General features: G+C 32.7%; 1 protein-coding gene across 1 annotated transcript in view; it reads left to right on the top strand.

The window, feature by feature from the left end:
- Positions 1-6,447, top strand: part of LOC122044180 (rho GTPase-activating protein REN1-like) — a 77,984-nt gene extending 71,537 nt beyond the window's left edge. The window contains exons 26-30 of the mRNA XM_042604710.1: positions 1,350-1,466; positions 1,536-1,702; positions 3,635-3,704; positions 5,796-5,996; positions 6,107-6,447. Coding sequence (XP_042460644.1) covers positions 1,350-1,466; positions 1,536-1,702; positions 3,635-3,704; positions 5,796-5,996; positions 6,107-6,265 — 714 coding nt within the window. The 3' untranslated portion in view covers positions 6,266-6,447. The remainder of the gene's footprint in view (positions 1-1,349; positions 1,467-1,535; positions 1,703-3,634; positions 3,705-5,795; positions 5,997-6,106) is intronic.
- Positions 6,448-19,140: the final 12,693 nt, after the last annotated feature.

The following is a 19,140-nucleotide window of genomic DNA, read 5'->3' as shown; positions in this document are numbered from 1 at the left end:
TTGGTAATATTTGTCCAAAATTGAGTCCATTGGAATTGGATCTTGGATTTGCCTGTTCCTCCAGGAATTTGTATCATCAAGAATGCTTGTGCTAGTTGTCTCTGTGCACTAAATTCACTGAGACTGGAGAGAACCTACCAGTCTCAATCAATTATGGTACCATATTTGGGAGAATTCACAAGCCACGATTTGTTCTCTTCATTCATTATCCCATTGAAGAACTTGTTACCAATTCCATACCACTTACAAGAAACTGCAAAAGAAGTGACCTGTATATCTGGGCCAGCTTCACCCACAACTCATTCTTACATTAACTGCAATTACAGAATGCTGATGCATGACCTAGAACAAGACACATTACAACAGAAGACAGCTAAACCAGCATCTTGCTTAAACTGGAGACAACAAAACTCCATGTAACCTTTCTTCCTCATTCATCTCTCCCAGCACCCACGTGTGTTAGAGTTGGTAGGTTGTTTGCTCAGAAGCTTTGACCTGAGAGGGTTCCTCCTTGCACCCTCTTCTTGATTAGTATTTCTTAGTGATCAATAATAAAAAGAAAACATGAAAGTGAATTACTTTTGTGGAGTTTTGGATTAATTTCAGGCCCAAACTATAAGGATTGCTTCAAACAAAGTCAAACTTCACATTTAATGTCAATTCATACATAAACTTCTGTTGGAGTTTCAATGGCACCTCACCATAAACTTGACTAGGGAATCTTTAAACTTATACGATGTAAAAACATATATAAATAACTGCATGTTTCAGTTATACCACTTGGTTCTCATCATAGGCACCAAACCAAGGAATATTAAACTCTTCAATATAATATTATAGTTCAGGGCCAAGTAAACTAAGTTGTGCATTCTTCACAAATCATTTCTACAGAATTGAGAAACATATGAAGAAAATGAGAAATTCTATGTTGCAAATTCAAGCAAGAATGTAATTTCATTTGCATTTTGCACCACCCATCTCTATCAAGTAAAATAGCAAGGAAATGTTTGTATAACAAATGACAATACCAAAATGTGAGCTGCTTCTTAATTTGGAAATAAGAAAATAGATACTGATTATCTATACAACCTGTCCAGCCTACCTTTTCCTCTCTGTTCCTAGCAATGTGGCATGAGGTGTATTGTCTAGATATGATAGTGAGCCAAAAAAACACATTTTTCTGTCCTTGGACAAAGTTGATTTTGTTACTCTACAAATTTCTAGGTCTTTATGGTATTGTATATAGCTAGTTTATGGCTGATCATGTTTTACATTGTGTAAATTTTCCTCAAAGTAGAAGCCTTGTAATAAATTTTCATCATTGTTAAAGTTCATCTTTGTTGAAATAGGTTAAAAGATTGCAAAACAAATTACAAGATGAAAGAGATTTAAGAGCATCCTTGGAGTCTGGACTAACGAGCATGCGACCTGAAAACATGACTTTTGCTTCTTGTATGGATAACAAGGTTAGTTTTAAGCTTACACAATTGAGTAGCCAATTTGCAATATAGTCATAATCTATTGTTGTGTTAAAGACAAGGGCAGATATAGAGGAAGTTGCTCTTGCGGAAGAAGATATTGGGGTTTTGAAGCAGAAGCTTTCTGATCTTCATGGACAACTTATTCATCCGCAACACCCAAGATATACTTCCTTATGTGAGTCATGCAGGAAATATCTAGACAGCAGCAATCACTCTTCTGAGTAAGGTTCCTTTTCGTTATGCATGTTGATATATGTTCCTCTGTTGTTTCTAATTCATCAAATTGATTTGGTCCCCGTGAAGTTGTGATTCAGAGTAGAAGACCTGCCATCACATAACTTGACCTAGCTTCTCCATTTTCCTTCCTTTTTTTCATGTTTATCTCAACACAATGCAATTCATCTTCAAAATTGGAATAAATTTCTTAGAGAACCTCCCAAATCTCGAATAATTTCGTTAAAAATGTAGGTGCATCCAATCTTTGTCCCATTGAGTTAATCAACCATGCCAGAATTGGATTTATCTGCTTCCCGGATTCAGTACTTTAGTGTGTTCCATAAATGCAGGTGAGCAAGTCCCAGATAAATTATCGTACTTCCCTTTCCCTTTGATAACAAGAAGAACAAACTAAAGTCATTCTTTGAAGTTTCTCCTGTGCCGTAAGTGTTGAATAATCTACAAAAGCATAGTTATTGAACGATAGAGAAGGTGGAGGATTAGGTAGGATGTTTGTTGATGCAATGATGCAGATAGAAAAAGAATCAACCAGTGCTTTTGATTACATCATCTAGGTTGTTTCAGGAATCCATGAAATGAGAATCGGGTTTTGATAATATCTACAAGGAATATGTTCAAGATGATTGTTCTAAAATACGGAAATAAGAAATAAACTAGAGGCAAATCCCATATTTATAGGAGAATACATTAGGTAAATATAGCTTCTGAAAACAATAACAATTCCATAAATCCATGATCTCCTACCAACTCTCCAATTCATCCAGGAGCCCATATTGAATTTCAAATAGTTTATTTAGCAAAATTGGTTTAATCTAATCAAATATTAATTTGATAATGACTTGGACTTAACAAGGTAGAGATTTGTATACCCTGCATGATCTTTATGCCATCATAAGAAGATTTTATATTGTCCATCATTTCAGAAGCTTATATGCGGCTATATAAGAAGCGTAGTCAGAGGCTCTTACAAGTAATGGGAAAAAGATACCGATTAGAGTTAGAGCTGATTCTTATCTCAACCTGTAGTCACAGGAAAATCATTGGTTACCTTTTAAAAGTTACAGAACTAATAACTACATGATCATAAATGTCCATTATATTGTATAACTACTTCATTTCTTTCTTTTCTAAAATCTTATATAAACCTCTGTCCGTGCTTCTCATGTAGCTAAGACAAGCTATTTCTAAGGCCAGATGCAAAATATTCTTTACTCTGTTCTCGTTTGTTAGTTATCTCAGTAAATAAGTAGCAATTATAGTTGTTGTTTGGGGGATGAAATCAATTTCTTTTCTGAATTTTTAATTTTTCATTCTTCTCATAGTGACTGTTTCCCAAACTTCATGGTACCGCTAATCAACCTAATCCCTCCATAATTAAGATAGCATGTGTATGTCATCTTTATTCTTACATTTTTTGTACTAGAAAAATTATCCTCTGTTTTCTACATTTTCTTGATTCACAAAATTTTGTTGAATAGGTCAACAAAATTATATTTTGTATCTACAAAACTCTTACAAACATAAATATCTATATCATTTGGAACTACAATTTATGCACCTAGCTTATTTTCTGTAATTATACAATATTAGGAAAGCTCCTAAAGCACTGAAAGTTTGTCATTTGTTAGTATATTATTGTGTGATTTTTTTTTCTGAATGAACAAAAATTTAAAACAAGTGGCCAAAGAACTTTGTGGTTTGCTGTCTTCATTCAATAAAGTTGCCATGTAGAGCAATTTAAACATGTGTATTAATTAGTATCTTATTTTTTGAAGATAAATAAATTAAATAAATAAAGGAGTTTGGTTTGCAACATCCCATGTACATTTATTTTGGAATCTGGAATATTCTTTCAGGTGATTTACTTTATGCACATCTTGAATATTGAAAGCATGATGAATCTTTATTTGATACAGGAAGGGTAAGTTGGAAGATGAAAAGCATACTGATCCTGTTCTTAAACGAGAAGAGTTTTTGAAACAAGCTGTGAGTTTGTCATATCAATTCTTGTTTGTAGTTTAAGCATATTCATTGCTAATCGACTAATATACAATGTTTACAATATGGTTAATTTAATTGACAAGTATCACAAGAAATCCATTAGATGATCATACTGGTTTTATTTTAAGCCCAGAGGAGAATGAGTATTTGAAAATTCAGTGTGTATATCTAGTATAAGCACAGAATCTGGGTTGTTTCCATTTAGAGCATTTCAGATTTATTATTATTATTATTATTTTAGTTGACACCAAGTATCCACCTTATGTCGACTAATCCTGAGATAGCCGGCCCGGCTCCACGGAAATTTACCATTGGCCTAGGATAAATTGGAAAGCGCTTGCAACGGGCGGCCCATTAACCCAACATTCTTAGGTCAACCGTCTATTAAGGGAAATTCATCCGTTAATTTGCCAAAGTTGGGATTCGATCCTTCGATGCTTGGGAAACTAAGAAGGCACCCTGCCCGTTGCACCATTGCCTCGGGAGCAATATTTCTGATTCTTACTCTAATACTTTGTTGGTTAAGTACCTTCTTTTGTAAGTGATCCTCCTCCTGATAAACTTTGTAAGATAGTTTCTTGCACTATTGGATTTCAACGTAGCATGTAACAAATACTTCACCCAGTCATGTTGTCTTCATCAAGACCACTTTAATCATAGGTTTTCATGTTGGTTGCTGATTGTTTTCGTTGAAGATTAACCAGACTAAAAAGAACATCCTAGCGCATAGTCTGGTTTAAAATTACCCAACCATTGGTGATTTCAATATGGAAAATATTGACAACTTTGCAATGTTTCAGTTGTAATGGCCACGATGCCAAGTATGACGCAGTGACCCATGAAGTGAGGTTGAGTCCAACCCATCCCAAAATGATCGGACATTGAGGTTGAGTCCAATCCATTTGCACACGGTCACAGTCATTGGTGTGCACATATGATTTAAAGGGTGGAGGCACACATATCATGTGAGCATCATTGGGATTGTTGCCTCCACGAGTCATAGAGGTGTCATTTGTGTTTGATGCAGATTGTTATGGCTCTGTTGGTCCATGAAGGGAGACAGTTCAATCCATCCTCACCAGCCAAATTGATTTAATCAGATATTAATACTAATGTTAATATTAAATATTAATATAGTCTTGCAAAAAAATTTAGCGGAGAAATAAGATCTATGTAATGGATCCAAACAATTGGGATTCAAATGGCCTGATTATGATTTTAGCCTTATGCAGAACACAATAGTATTGATCATCTCATAGAAGATTTATAGACAATTCCTAATTAGAGGTTTCAAATTCAACGGTGTTTGTACGGATGAATGTGTGAAACCAAGCCAATAAAGGGTATGATTTCCTTTAGTTAAGGGAGAAAGAATGGATTAACTCTTTATTGCATAGAGGCGGCTAAGTATTGTCCACTATAATGATTAAAACAAGATGTTATGGGTTCCAACTATTTGAAATTTGCTGATTGTTGTGCAAATCTGATTTCAAATTCTGAGTTTCTGATCACAAGTTGATTTGGAAATTCAGTTGATGATCATCCTGTCCAAATTTGTCCAAGCAAGTTGATTTTTGTCCAAACCAAAATGAATTGAGTAGGCAATGCAAGCATGTCCAAAATTTGTGTTGGGTAGAAGGAGATCGCACGTTAGATTTTAAGTAGAATGTTTTCAAAGTTAATTTTAGAATCAGTTGGTTGTTATCATTTTTCACAAATCTGCCCTTGTTTTGGCCAAAGTGAATTTAGGAAGTGAGAATCCTAAAATTCATATTTTAGGTTAGATTGAACTTACACAGTACATTTCAAGTGAAGATATTGTCACATGTTGATCTTGAAATTAGCTTGTAATCAGTGACATAAAAATGAATTTTTAAAAGGAAGGGTATAATGGGGAAAAAAAGCAAAAAAATGTCATATCTTGGTAAATTAGCAAAAAAAAAAATTGGTAATTGTCCTTTGATTTTTTTTTTTGTTTTGCATGACGTATGTACACTTTTTTTATACATCTCTTGCACCATTACAATTTCTATGTGAATATTTATCTGCATACCATCATTACTTTATTTTTAGCAGAATATTGGGAAAGACAGTGTCAAAGAGGAATCTCGATCCCAAGAATTGTCTACTACTAAAGAGTCAGGAAATGCTATGGAAATTCCTGCTTTGAAGAAGGAAGACCAAGAGTTATCTTCATCCAACAAACAGAACTCCCACCCTGAATGGCCAAGCAGCATAGCTTTAAACATTCTAAAAGCGCAGTCCTCTGAGACTGAGGTAAAATGTCTATTGCGGTCCTAATGCAGAGATTAGCCATTTATCTTTTATATATATATATATTCTTTTTGGAGATAAATTCAGGATGATTTGTGTCTTGTTAAACTCAGGAAACAACCTCCACATCTGTTCCAGCCCTTGCCAAGTTGACAAACCGCTTGAACTTATTGAGGGAACGGCGTGCAAAACTTGCAAATGAGGTGCAAAATGCTCAGAAAAATTTTACATCAGCTCCCGTTGGCCCTCCCCAGACAGGCAATTCTGGCTGATTGTGGATTCTATCGAACAACCTTTTCACAATTATCTACTTTCAAACTTCGAGATTTTTTTCTTCATGTAGACGATGGTGATGGCGACGATGACAATTAGTGAACAAAAATCTCAACCATGGATTACTACCATTCTTGTAAACATGTACACCTCTGATTCTTAAAAATTACCCAATCACTTAGGATTAATGCTTATACCAAACGATCTGTTTGGTTGACCTATTTCTGTAGGCAGTTTGACCTCTCTCAGGTAACACGGAGAAAGGTGCACCGAAACTACCTGTGGCACATTTTGCATTTGGAGGAAAATTTTTGAATGTATGTTATTCCTTGATAATAAATATGAAGGTGAATTTTTCCAATAATTTTCATAGTATGCTCATACTGTGGAACTTTTTTTCCTTCAAGCTGCGTTTGCCAATGAACTATATTCTATCTAATTGTATTGAAGCGGAGAACTGGAAAGACTGAAATTTACACCTCAAGTTATTTGGCAAATGAAATTACAGAAGCATCGAAGCCATGATCCTTAGAGTGAGTCTCTTCTCTCTAGCAAGAGCTACAAAGATGGCACTAACTTGGCAGATACGACCATCACTAACTTTTGCAGCAACCACTAAACATAGCAAACTTTTAGGAGGATAATCTCGTTTCTGATTTTCGAATTAGGATAATTTAAATCAAGTGTTTTCTTATGGATCATAATTTCACATGGGTGAATACACTCGATTCCTAGGAAAGCTAATTTTCAACCACACAATGCAATCATTATGCAGTTACCAATTTTGATTCAATTTCCAAGTTCACCTGTTTACTACCTTGACTAGGTTTTATAATTCTCACTAAGGTTGTTTTATACACTCTCTAGCTCCTATCCTAATAGCAATGAGAATAAACTAACTTTATTCTCTTTGCTCAAAGAGAATAAAGTTATTTTATAAACTCTCTCTAGTTCCTTTCCTAGTAGTAGTAAGAATCTTTAAATTTTCATCGCCTATATAGGATTCAATTTTAATTTGTAATAGAACTAGAAATTGTTTTCTCATTCTTAAAATCTCAGTTGGATTCTTATAATTGCATTAATTCAGGTGAAGTCATCTTTCTTGAGCACATTTTATCTAGTCTTGTATCATCATTGATAAAGCTGAGATTTTGTTCGTATTGACTTATATATTACAAGTAATGATAGGTCAAGTACAAAAATTTGTCCTCTTATTTTTCCAATATGAAATTCTTCCACCGGAGATAGTGTAATGAAGTAAGACGGTTGTTCATTAAAACTAACATTTGTCGATACAAAATTTCTTTGATAGAGGATAATAATGTTTGTACTCTTTCCGAGTTGAATAACTATATGTAAATATTTTAACATCTTAGGTCTAGTTTTTCTTTTATTTTGACTATGCACGTAAACAAATGGCACACATCTAAGTATCCTAGGGGTAAGATTATTTGTAGTATGTTTGGATAAAATATTCACAGTGTTTCTATCGGACTCTAAAATCTTAAGATTTCAAAGATAAATAAGTTATAAAATGAATGACCGCAAGAATTGCTTCCTCCAAAAAGATTTCTATATATTTTTCTAGCAAAAAAAAGATTACATTAACTATATGAGATGAACATTGTTCCTTCCTGCCATTTTATTTTTTTGTCGTGTATTCCTTCATTTTGAATATAAGAAATTAGAATTTGATCGAAATAATCCTTAGTATTATCTGTTTTATAGCTTTTGTATTGACCCCATATTGATTTTTAATCATATAACAAAAAAAATTGAGAAGACATTATTGACATTAGATTTATATTTAAGTAAAAAAATTAAGTAACATGAGTACAATTATCAATGAAGGATGCAAACCATTTTGCTCCAAGAACAATAGTAGTTAGTAGGACCTCAAAATATCACTATAAATGGGATTAAAAGAAGAAGAGTTTCTTGTATTACTTAATTGAAAAGACACATCTATGTTTAGCAAGTTCACACACTTTGTAATGGTAACTCTCAATACTTAATACTTTGGAATAAAAATGGAAATAAAATTAATTTAATGGTTCTAAATGATATATGTCCAAGTTGGTGGTGCTAAAGTTTTCTTATCACTATTAGATTAATAAAGTTCTAAAACTAAAGAGCAAAGTAACTTGTATTAGGAAATATTTGACTAAACAGTTCAACATAGTAGAGCATATCCCATTCTTTAGCATGTTCAATCATTTTTCCTAATTATTATCCCAAGCTGGGAGAAACAATTGCACCAATCAACTACTGATGATGGACAAGCAACCAACTGATGGTCCCAGATGAAGTCACCATTTCAAGAAGCAATTGGGAGCAAGAAAAATGATCATATCAGTCAACAGATGATTTTTTATTAATTGAGTACTAATGGATGTCATATCAGTATAACTGTACCAGTCAAAGCACTTTATGGAGAACTTTAAAAGGGATTGAGAGACTCGAATTGTAGAATCATCTATAAACTAACATAGTCATATTGTTCTTGTATTATTGAGCCTTGTTTTTTTACCCTAATTCCTCTTGTAAACCTCTTGTACTACAACATTGATTGCATAATAGGTTTAACTGCCACCAACCTTTTAGTGAAGAGGAGAAGGTAGTGGATTTCAGGACTGACTTTCCTAAAGGGTCATAGGTCATAGACATAATGATTTTGAAAACTCATGAACTAAGTTAAATAATGTATTTTGTGGTATGTTCTTATTCATTTTATTTTATTCTATTGCTAATAAATTTGTGTCATTACTAAGATCGCAACAAAAGAAATATTATTCTAATTTGCAAATACATAGACTATCCACCCGCCTCTAGCACATCACTTTACCTACCGAGACTAAAACTTGAGCCATCAAGTACTGCATATATGTATACCTAAGTCCTTATACGCTTGGACGCACAAATCAAACACAAAGGTCTAACTTAAACACTTTGCCCAAGTATCAAAATTCATAGTCGCATTGAACTATTCATGGACTAAAAGTTCCAATAGAAAATTAGATTCTGAAAACATAGGACTAAGATAACAACTAAAAATCCTTAAGGATGCTTTAGAAGAATTTTTCAAATAATTCAAGTACAATCAAGAATTAGACATCAAAAATCAAATCCTGACATAGAAGAATTAGATATGAAAATCTAGGGATAAATTTCATAGTCAAATTACTAGGGACAATCTAAGATATGAAAGGTTTGGAAAAAAATATTCTAAAGAAGTACATAGTTAATTCTCCTTATCATAATTTATTTTAGGTGTTAAAATCAATCATTAACCCTTGAGTATTTTAGGAGTGTCAATCATCATGAACTAAGCTTAAAATTTACAATATGGCTTACTTAATATTTTATCTTTGTGTAGAACTACATAATCACATAGTTATTTCCTTTTCCCCCCCTTTTCTTTTCTTTTATTTTTATAAGTGAATACTTTTATATCTCACAAAACTATAGGATGAACCTAGTTTTTATATTTATAAACCTAGGAATAAAGTGAGATGTTATAATACCACCCAACATTGATTTTTTTTAAAAAAAACTTTTGGAAAACATTTAATTTTGAAAATTAATATGATTTGTTAAAGAAAAATTAATTTTAAATTAAATTGGCATGTAATAAATTTGCTTACAAAGTTTTATATTGTTAAAAAAATAGAATTTTTTGTTAAACTATGAAAACAGGTAAATTGATGTTGTGTTAGAATGTAGTTTGACTATTTAGGTAATTAGTTGATTGGTATATTTATCAGTCGGGTGACACATTTATCAGTCTATTAGCACTTGGCAAGAGTCGACTATTTAATTGAAACATTCAATTTTGCATGAAAAACACAAGATTATTATGATATAATTTTTTTTTGTTATGTTATCAAAGATGAATAAGGATAATAATTCAAGTTAGGAGACTTAGTATTCTTCTTATTGACCGTCTTAAAATAGGGAAGAAGGATGTTGATGTTTTTAGAAAAAAGATTATTGGCTTTAGGAGCAGCTTAGGTGAAAGTGAAGCCTAGGTGTAGGTCTTACTTTGCATTTATTGCATGTCATTATAATTTATTTGATATGTTATTTTCCCTATCTCAAATGGAATGCAAACATCAAAATGAAAAGATTATTGATGCAATTGGTCTCAAGTGGTCATGTGTGATATTGGATTTTGATTAGATATTTTTTTATAATTTGATATATGTGTCAAAGTATATAGGGACTAAGAAAATAATGGAGACAACTTGGTGCAGCTAAGGTCATAATTACCTAATGGCTCAGATCCATAGAAATCGAAGAAAGGTGGTAGGAGATATATGAAGGATTGTGGTTGAAGAGCATCAGAATGCAACTATGTTTGAATAGAGAATTACATAAGCGAAGTATGAAGAATGACATGAGAAGAAAGTCAAAGGCTTAGTACATCTAAAGAACAAGAAGCTTCATGAGAGATGGATAAGGTAAATTACATAAGTGAAGCATGAAGAATTGCTTGGAGAGTGAATTGAGGGCTAGTGCATCTGAGAGATGAAAAACTTGACTATTGATGATCAAGTGGTAGAGATAGTTGCATGGTAAACTAAGAGTTAAAAGAAAATGTAATCGGGAGAGAATAGTCTCAACTTAGGTGGATTCGGTCATTAGATTCCAGTCAACTAAAAGAGTCCTTAAGTCAATTGATGGTTGAATTGACTGAGTAGTTGACTCCGTCATCAAATAGAATGGTATGTATATGTAGACTAGTTGACTAGTTGGTTGATGCTTATAAGTAATCAATTGGTTGTAAGCCTCTTTATGCTATCTCTGATGGACTTGTAAGAGATTTTTTCACCTATAATGCTACCATGATAGAGAAAGTATAAAGGATTCTGTGAGTGATCCACCAAACACTACAAAAGAACACTAATTTAGGGACAAAATTTTGGAACAAAAATAATTCGTCCCAAAATTGGGATAAATTTAGCGACAAAAACAAATATCGACCCAAATTTCCAACGAAATTTGCAACAAAAATATTTCGTTTCAAGTTGGCAACAGAAAAATATTTCGTTGCTAAATCCGTCCCCAAATTTGAGACGAATAACAGATTCGTCCCAAATTTAGGGACGAATCATGGATTCATCCCCAAATTTAGGGACGAATCCTGGATTCGTCCCCAAATCTGGGACGAATCCAGGATTCGTCCCCAAATCTGGAACGAATCCAGGATTCGTCCCAGAATTGAAAATATTAAAAAAAAAGGAAAAAAACACGAAGGCTTATATATTGACCTAGAGATATCGAAATTTTATGAAATAAATTTATATGGATTCATATTATTGTCCTGATCATAAATATACCATCATCCATAATTTTTAATTAATATTTTGAGAGATTCAATTTTTTAAATCAAATTAGGTCATATTAGCATAAAAATTTCAAACAATCAATATATTCGGTCAAAAATATTTATAAATATATATTTACGATCAGAACAATGATATGAACGCATAGAAACTTGTTTCATGAAATTCTGATGTCTCTAAGTCGATATGTAAGCTTTACGATTTTTCTTCTTTTTTTTAACTTTTGGGACGAATCAAGGATTCGTCCCAGAATTGAGAATATAAAAAAAAAAAAGAAAAAAAAACATGGAGGGCTTATATATTGATCTAGAGACATCGGAATTTCATGAAATAAATTTCTATGGATTTGTATTATTGTCTTAATCGTAAATATACCATCATCCATAATTTTTAATTAATATTTTGAGAGATTCAATTTTTTAAATCAAATTAGGTCAAATTAGGATAAAAAATTCAAACAATCAATATATATGGTCAAAAATATTTATAAATATATATTTACGATCAGGACAATGATATGAACGCATAGAAACTTATTTCATGAAATTCTGATGTCTCTAGGTAGATATGTAAGCTTTACGATTTTCCTTTTTTTTTTTTTTTAAACTTTTGGGACGAATCCTGGATTCGTCCCAGAATTGAGAATATTAAAAATAAAAGAAAAAAACACGAAGGGCTTATATATTGACTTAGAGACATCAGAATTTCATGAAATAAATTTCTATAGATTTGTATTATTGTCCTGATCGTAAATATACCATCATCCATAATTTTTAATTAATATTTTAAGAGATTTAAATTTTTAAATCAAATTAGGTCAAATTAGGATAAAAAATTCAAACAATCAATATTTATGGTCAAAAATATTTATAAATATATATTTATGATCAGGACAATGATACGAACACATAGAAACTTGTTTCATGAAATTCTGATATATCTAGGTCAATTTGTAAGCCTTACGATTTGTTTTTTTTTTTTAAAACTTTTGGGACGAATACAGGATTCGTCCCAGAATTGAAAATATTAAAAAAAAAAAAAAACACGGACTTATATATTGACCTAGAGACATCAGAATTTCATGAAATAAATTTCTATGGATTTGTATTATTGTCCTGATCATAAATATACCATCATCCATAATTTTTAATTAATATTTGAAGATATTTAAATTTTTAAATCAAATTAGGTCAAATTAGGATAAAAAATTCAAACAATCAATATATTTGGTCAAAAATATTATAAATATATATTTATGATCAGGACAATGATATAAACGCATAGAAACTTGTTTCATGAAATTCTGATGTCTCTACGTCGATATGTAAGCTTTACGATTTTTCTTCTTTTTTTAAACTTTTGGGACGAATCTTGGATTCGTCCCAAAATTTGGGACGAATCCTAGATTCGTTCCAAAATTTGGGTCAAATCCAGGATTCGTCCCCAAATCTGGGACGAATCCAGGATTTGCCCCAGAATTGAGAATATTAAAAATAAAAGAAAAAAACACGAAGGGCTTATATATTGACCTAGAGACATCGGAATTTTATGAAATAAATTTCTATAGATTTGTATTATTGTCCTGATCGTAAATATAACATCATCCATAATTTTTAATTAATATTTTGAGAGATTCAATTTTTTAAATCAAATTAGGTCAAATTAGGATAAAAAAATTCAAACAATCAATATATTTGGTCAAAAATATTTATAAATATATATTTACGATTAGGACAATGATACGAACGCATAGAAAATTGTTTCATAAAATTCTGATGTCTCTAGGTAGATGTTTTTTAAAACATATATAGTTTACGACTAAATTTAAAGTTGTTATGCAACGCATGTTAGTAGATAAGTGACGGAAACCTTAAATTTGGACCTAGAAACATCAGAATTTCATGAAATAAATTTCTATGAATTTGTATTATTGTCCTGATTGTAAATTTACCATCATCCATAATTTTTAATTAATATTTTAAGAGATTTAAAATTTTAAATCAAATTAGGTCAAATTAGGATAAAAAATTCAAACAATCAATATATTTGGTCAAAAATATTTATAAATATATATTTACGCTCAGGACAATGATACGAACGCATAAAAACTTGTTTCATAAAATTCTGATGTCTCTAGGTAGATGGTTTTTAAAACATATATAGTTTACGACTAAATTAAAAGTTTTTATGCAACGCATGTTAGTAGATAAGTGACGGAAACCTTAAATTTGGACCTAGAGACATCAGAATTTCATGAAATAAATTTCTATGGATTTGTATTATTGTCCTGATCGTAAATATACCATATAAATTTCTAGGTAGATGTTGCATATGTATGTATGGATTGAAATGTAGAAATCAGCTATATCTGTAATGTAGTTTTGATAGTAGGAACGAATTTGGCAACAAATAATTTTTGTTGCCAATCTATCGTCACTTCCAACAAAAGATTTTTTGTTGCAAATTTCGTCCCAGATTCTGGGACGAATCTGTGGATTCGTCCCAGAATCCCATATATAAAGCAACGGATTTGGCAACGAAAATTTAATTCGTTGCCAAATTTTGTTGCCAAAATCATTGCCAAATTTGAAACAAATATCTTATTCGTTGCAAAATTAGGGACTAACTTAGCAACAAAAATTAATTCGTCACTGAATTTGTCCCCAAATTCGTTGCAAAGTTTGCAACAAAAAAAATTTTCGTCCCAAAATTGTATGAAATATTCCAACAAATAAGGGGTTTTGTTGCAAATTTGGCGACGGCTTTGGCAACGAAAATAAAATTCGTTGCTAAATTTTGTTGCCAAATTCGTTGCCGATTTTGCAACAAAATTACTATTCGTTGGAAAATCATACGCAAAATTTGGGACAAAATTAGCAACAAAAAAAAATTTGACAAAATTTTTTGACCCTAAATTCGTTGCTAAGTTTGCAACAAAAAAATTTTTCGTCCCAAAATTGTATGCAATATTGAAACAAGTAAGGGTTTTTGTTGCAATTTTGGCCACGGCTTTGGCAACGAAAATAAAATTCTTTGCTAAATTTTGTTGCCAAATTCGTTGCCGATTTTGCAACAAAATTACTATTCGTTGAAAAATCATACGCAAAATTTGGGACAAAATTAGCAACAAAAAAAAAATCGACAAAATTTTTTGACCCCAAATTCGTTGCTAAGTTTGCAACAAAAAAATTTTTCGTCCCAAAATTATATAAACTTCTGCGGTGAAAGTAACAAATATTACGACGAATTTGGAGACGAATATTATTTTCGTCCCTATTTTCGTCCCCAATTTCGTTGCCAATTTTGCAACAAACATAAATTTGTTCCAAAAGTTGGCATCAATCGGTTTGGGACGAAAATTTTTTCGTCCCAAATTTCGTCCCAAAATCTTTTGCAACGAATTTTTTTTATAAATTCGTCCCAAAATTCGTCCCAAAATACAGTAATTATTGTAGTAAAAGGATCATAAACCATGAAGTAGGTTCTTAGAGATTGTTGAACCATATTAAAAGTTTGTGTGTTCTAATTATGGTATGCTTTTATTTAATTTCCATTGGCTACATTTTTGTTGACCTTGTTGATATTATAGTAAAAGTAAATTGATTTTCTATTTGTGTATGAATGGTATTCACCCCCTTAATTCCCTCTCTACTAATTGTCTTTTCAACCCACATATTCCAACAAAAAAATCTAACTTTACCTAGCTTATACCCTTATAAGCCTTTACAAAACTCACAATCAAACTTGACCTCCAACTACAACTTGAAACTTATTGTTCCTTAGTCAAAAGTTCTCTACTAACCAACTAGGCAATCACAACATAGTTTGCTCACATTATCTCTGATGATGCTGTCCAAAAGTGTAAGCAGCATATTATAGTTGTAATCTCTCATAAATCAGATAACTTCTAGGTCTTCATCCACTCTTGCCCAAACACTATAAAAAAAATCTGGATTACCGACGGACTTACCGACGAAATTATCTTGTCGTCGGTGTTCCCCAATGGATTTTTTTCCCGTAAAAAATTCACAGATATTTTTTGAAAATCTGGGTATTACCGACGGAATATGTGTTCCGTCGGTAATCTCTAAGGATTACTGACAGAATGTGTTTCGTCGGTAATCCCTTTTATGAATTACCAACAGAATAGATATCGGTAGTATAATGTTTTACCGACGGAATAGTGATTCTGTTGGTAATCCCAATTATTAGGGTTTCACGACCGCGATCTTTCTCTTTACACACGCGCGCGGAAAATCTCCTCCGACTCTGGCGATTCTTGTTGGTTGCTACTCGAAAAACCCAATGGCTCCACTGTACAAAAATTTTGTACGTGATTTGAACCTTTCCTAGCTACCATGTGTTCTTTTAAGTTAAACTTGTATCTCCTGCGGAACTTAACACGTTTGATTCCAAGTTTAACTTATATGTTCTATTAGGTTTAGATTTGGATCTCCTGCGGAACTTAACACGTTTGATCCAAATCACCTAGGTTATAAATTCAATTAAATATTAGTTTCCAAAATTGGCTTCCAGTACTGTATGGCGAGGCACTTGGCCTTCTTGGATATGGGAGCAACCACCACCGACTAGACAAAGCTTTTTAAGGAAAGTTAATATTTAATTTCCTTATATAACTCTAGGTTAACCAAAAGGAACAATCAAATCACAAGGAAAAAAGAAAAAGAACACAACATCGAAATTAAATTCGAAAAACAAGAATCGAATGCCTCTTGTATTTGGTATTTATACAAAGAAAAATTAACTAGTATGATGCGGAAATTAAATACTAGTTATACCTCTTCCTTGTATGCTAAAAACCTCGAGATCTTCTGTCGTATCCCTCGCCTCCTCTTAGACGTCGTGTGGGCGACGATCCTCCAAGACGAACACCACCTGGAAAGCTTCTCCTCATTCTCTAGAATTCGGCCACCACCACCACAAAGGAGCAAAAGAGAGCAAAGGGAAGAGAGGGAGAGGGGCCGGCCACTTGATGATCTCCAACAACACAATATCAATTGTTATATTTTTCAAGGTCTCCCCTTCCCCCCTTTTTATATTAGTTTCCCAACGGAAAATTATGGAAAGAGTTTTATAAAAAATTAGACTCATTCCTATTTCCTTTTAATTTTTTTCTTTTTTTTTCCTTTTAATTAATCAATCCTAGATTGATTTATTAATTAAACAACTATTTGTTGATGTTTAATTATTTGACCGGCCCCTTGCTTGGGCACCAAGTAAGGTGGCCGGCCACTTATTAAAAGGGAAAGAAAGAAAATTTTTTTATAAAATTTTAAAAGAAGAAAACTTCTAATAAAATTTTACAAACTCTTTTTTTTTCTAATGTGGATATTAAAAGGAAAGTTTTAAAATTTAAAACATCTCTAATAATATTTCTTTTTAAAAGAAAATTTTATAAATTTTACAACTCTCTTTTAAAACCTTGTGGCCTAATTTAAATTAAGAAAATTTTATAAAATTTTAAAATCTCTCTTTTTACAAATTGTAAATATCTGAGGAAATTTAAAAATTCAAAAACAACCTTCCTAATTTAAATATTGTGGTCGGCCCCCTTGCCCAAGGCAAGGGTCGACCACTTCTAGAGAATATGTGGTCGGCCATTGCTTGGTCACCAAGCAATGAACCGGCCCCTTCTTGGACACCAAGATAGACTTTTCTTTGGATGGACTTGAGGCTTTATTGAGGCTACAACAGGGACCTAGAGGAGAAATTGGTTTTGGCCTTCCGATGAGCTTGAGTATCCCGTGCTCGCCCCAAACACACAACTCAAGTTCATCGATAATAACTCATTCCACTAGAGAGTTATTACCGCACTACCACACCAATCCCAAATTACATTATGGGCTCCTTCTTATCATGAGTGTGTTAGTCTCCCTGTGTTTAAGATTACGAATGTCCACTAATTAAGTGAGTTACTGACAACTCATTTAATTAATATCTAGCTCCAAGAGTAGTACCACTCAACTTTATTGTCATGTTGGACTAGGTCCACCTGCAGGGTTTAACATGATAATCCTTATGAGCTCCTCTTGGGGACATTCTCAACCTAGATAATTAGGACACAAATTCCTTCTATAATCAACAACACATACTATAAGTAATATCATTTCCCAACTTATCGGGCATATTGATTTATCGAGCTAAATCTCACCCTTTGATAAATCAAAGAAATAAATATTAAATATACATGCTTGTTATTATATTAGGATTAAGAGCACACACTTTCATAATAACTAAGGTCTATTTTTTTTACTAAGTCAGTACAAAAAGAACTTACCAAAATGATCCTACTCAATACACTTAAAGTATATCAGTGTAATTTATTAGTCAAGATAAACTAATACTTAATTACACTACGTCTATTCTGATGGTTTGTTCATTTCCATCTTAGTCGTGAGCAACTATTTATAATTTATAGAGAACCGACAACATGATCTTCTAAGTGTGACTCCACACTCCATGTTATCTACTATATAAATTAATCGAACAATTATATTTAACAAATAAATGTAAACATTTGACCAATGTGATTCTTTATTTCAAAATAAATGTGTACAAAAGCTAAACTTTTAAGTATACACTCCAACAATCTCCCACTTATACTAAAAGTCTAAGCTACCATATCTGTTGTCATACATCTGATTCCCATCCCCTCCACATGCCGATCAAAAGCTTTCGCCAGAAAGGCCTTAGTGAAAGGATCTGCCAGGTTATCTGCTGATGCTATCTTGGCGACGACAACTTCTCCTCGCTTGACGATATCTCGTATCAGGTGGTACTTGCGCTCTATATGTTTACTTGCCTTATGGGCTCGTGGTTCCTTCGAATTTGCAACTGCTCCACTATTATCACAATAAATTGTGATGATCTTGGGCAAACCAGGAATCACATCTAAGTCCATTAGAAAGTTCCTGAGCCATACAGCTTCTTTGGCTGCCTCAGAGGCTGCCACATACTCAGCTTTCATGGTTGAGTCTGAGACACATTTCTGCTTAATAGTCCTCCATGCAATGGCTCCACCTCCTAAAGTAAACACATAGCCTGAAGTAGACTTACTGTTGTCCTTATCTGATTGAAAGTCCGAATCCGTGTAACCCACAGGGAGTAAATCGTCTGCTTGGTAAACTAGCATATAATCTCTAGTCATTCTCAGGTACTTTAATATATGCTTTACTACAGTCCAATGTCCTTGTCCAGGGTTACTTTGATATCTGCTAACCATGCCCACGGCAAAACAGATATCAGGTCTCGTACACAACATTGCATACATAAGGCTTCCTACAGCCGAAGCATAAGGAACTGCCTTCATGTCCTCAATCTCCTTTGATGTTTTTGGAGACATCTCTTTAGATAAGGCTACTCCATGCCTAAAAGGTAAGAAACCTTTCTTGGAGTTTTGTATGCTAAAACGAGCAAGGATTGTATCTATATATAAAGCTTGGGATATGCATAACATTCTTTTCTTGCGATCCCTTATAACTTTGATCCCAAGGATGTGTGCACATTCT

This window comes from Zingiber officinale, chromosome 2A (genome assembly GCF_018446385.1).
Source record: "Zingiber officinale cultivar Zhangliang chromosome 2A, Zo_v1.1, whole genome shotgun sequence".
Classification (NCBI taxonomy): domain Eukaryota; kingdom Viridiplantae; phylum Streptophyta; class Magnoliopsida; order Zingiberales; family Zingiberaceae; genus Zingiber; species Zingiber officinale.
This window is presented reverse-complemented; position numbering and strand designations above follow the sequence as displayed.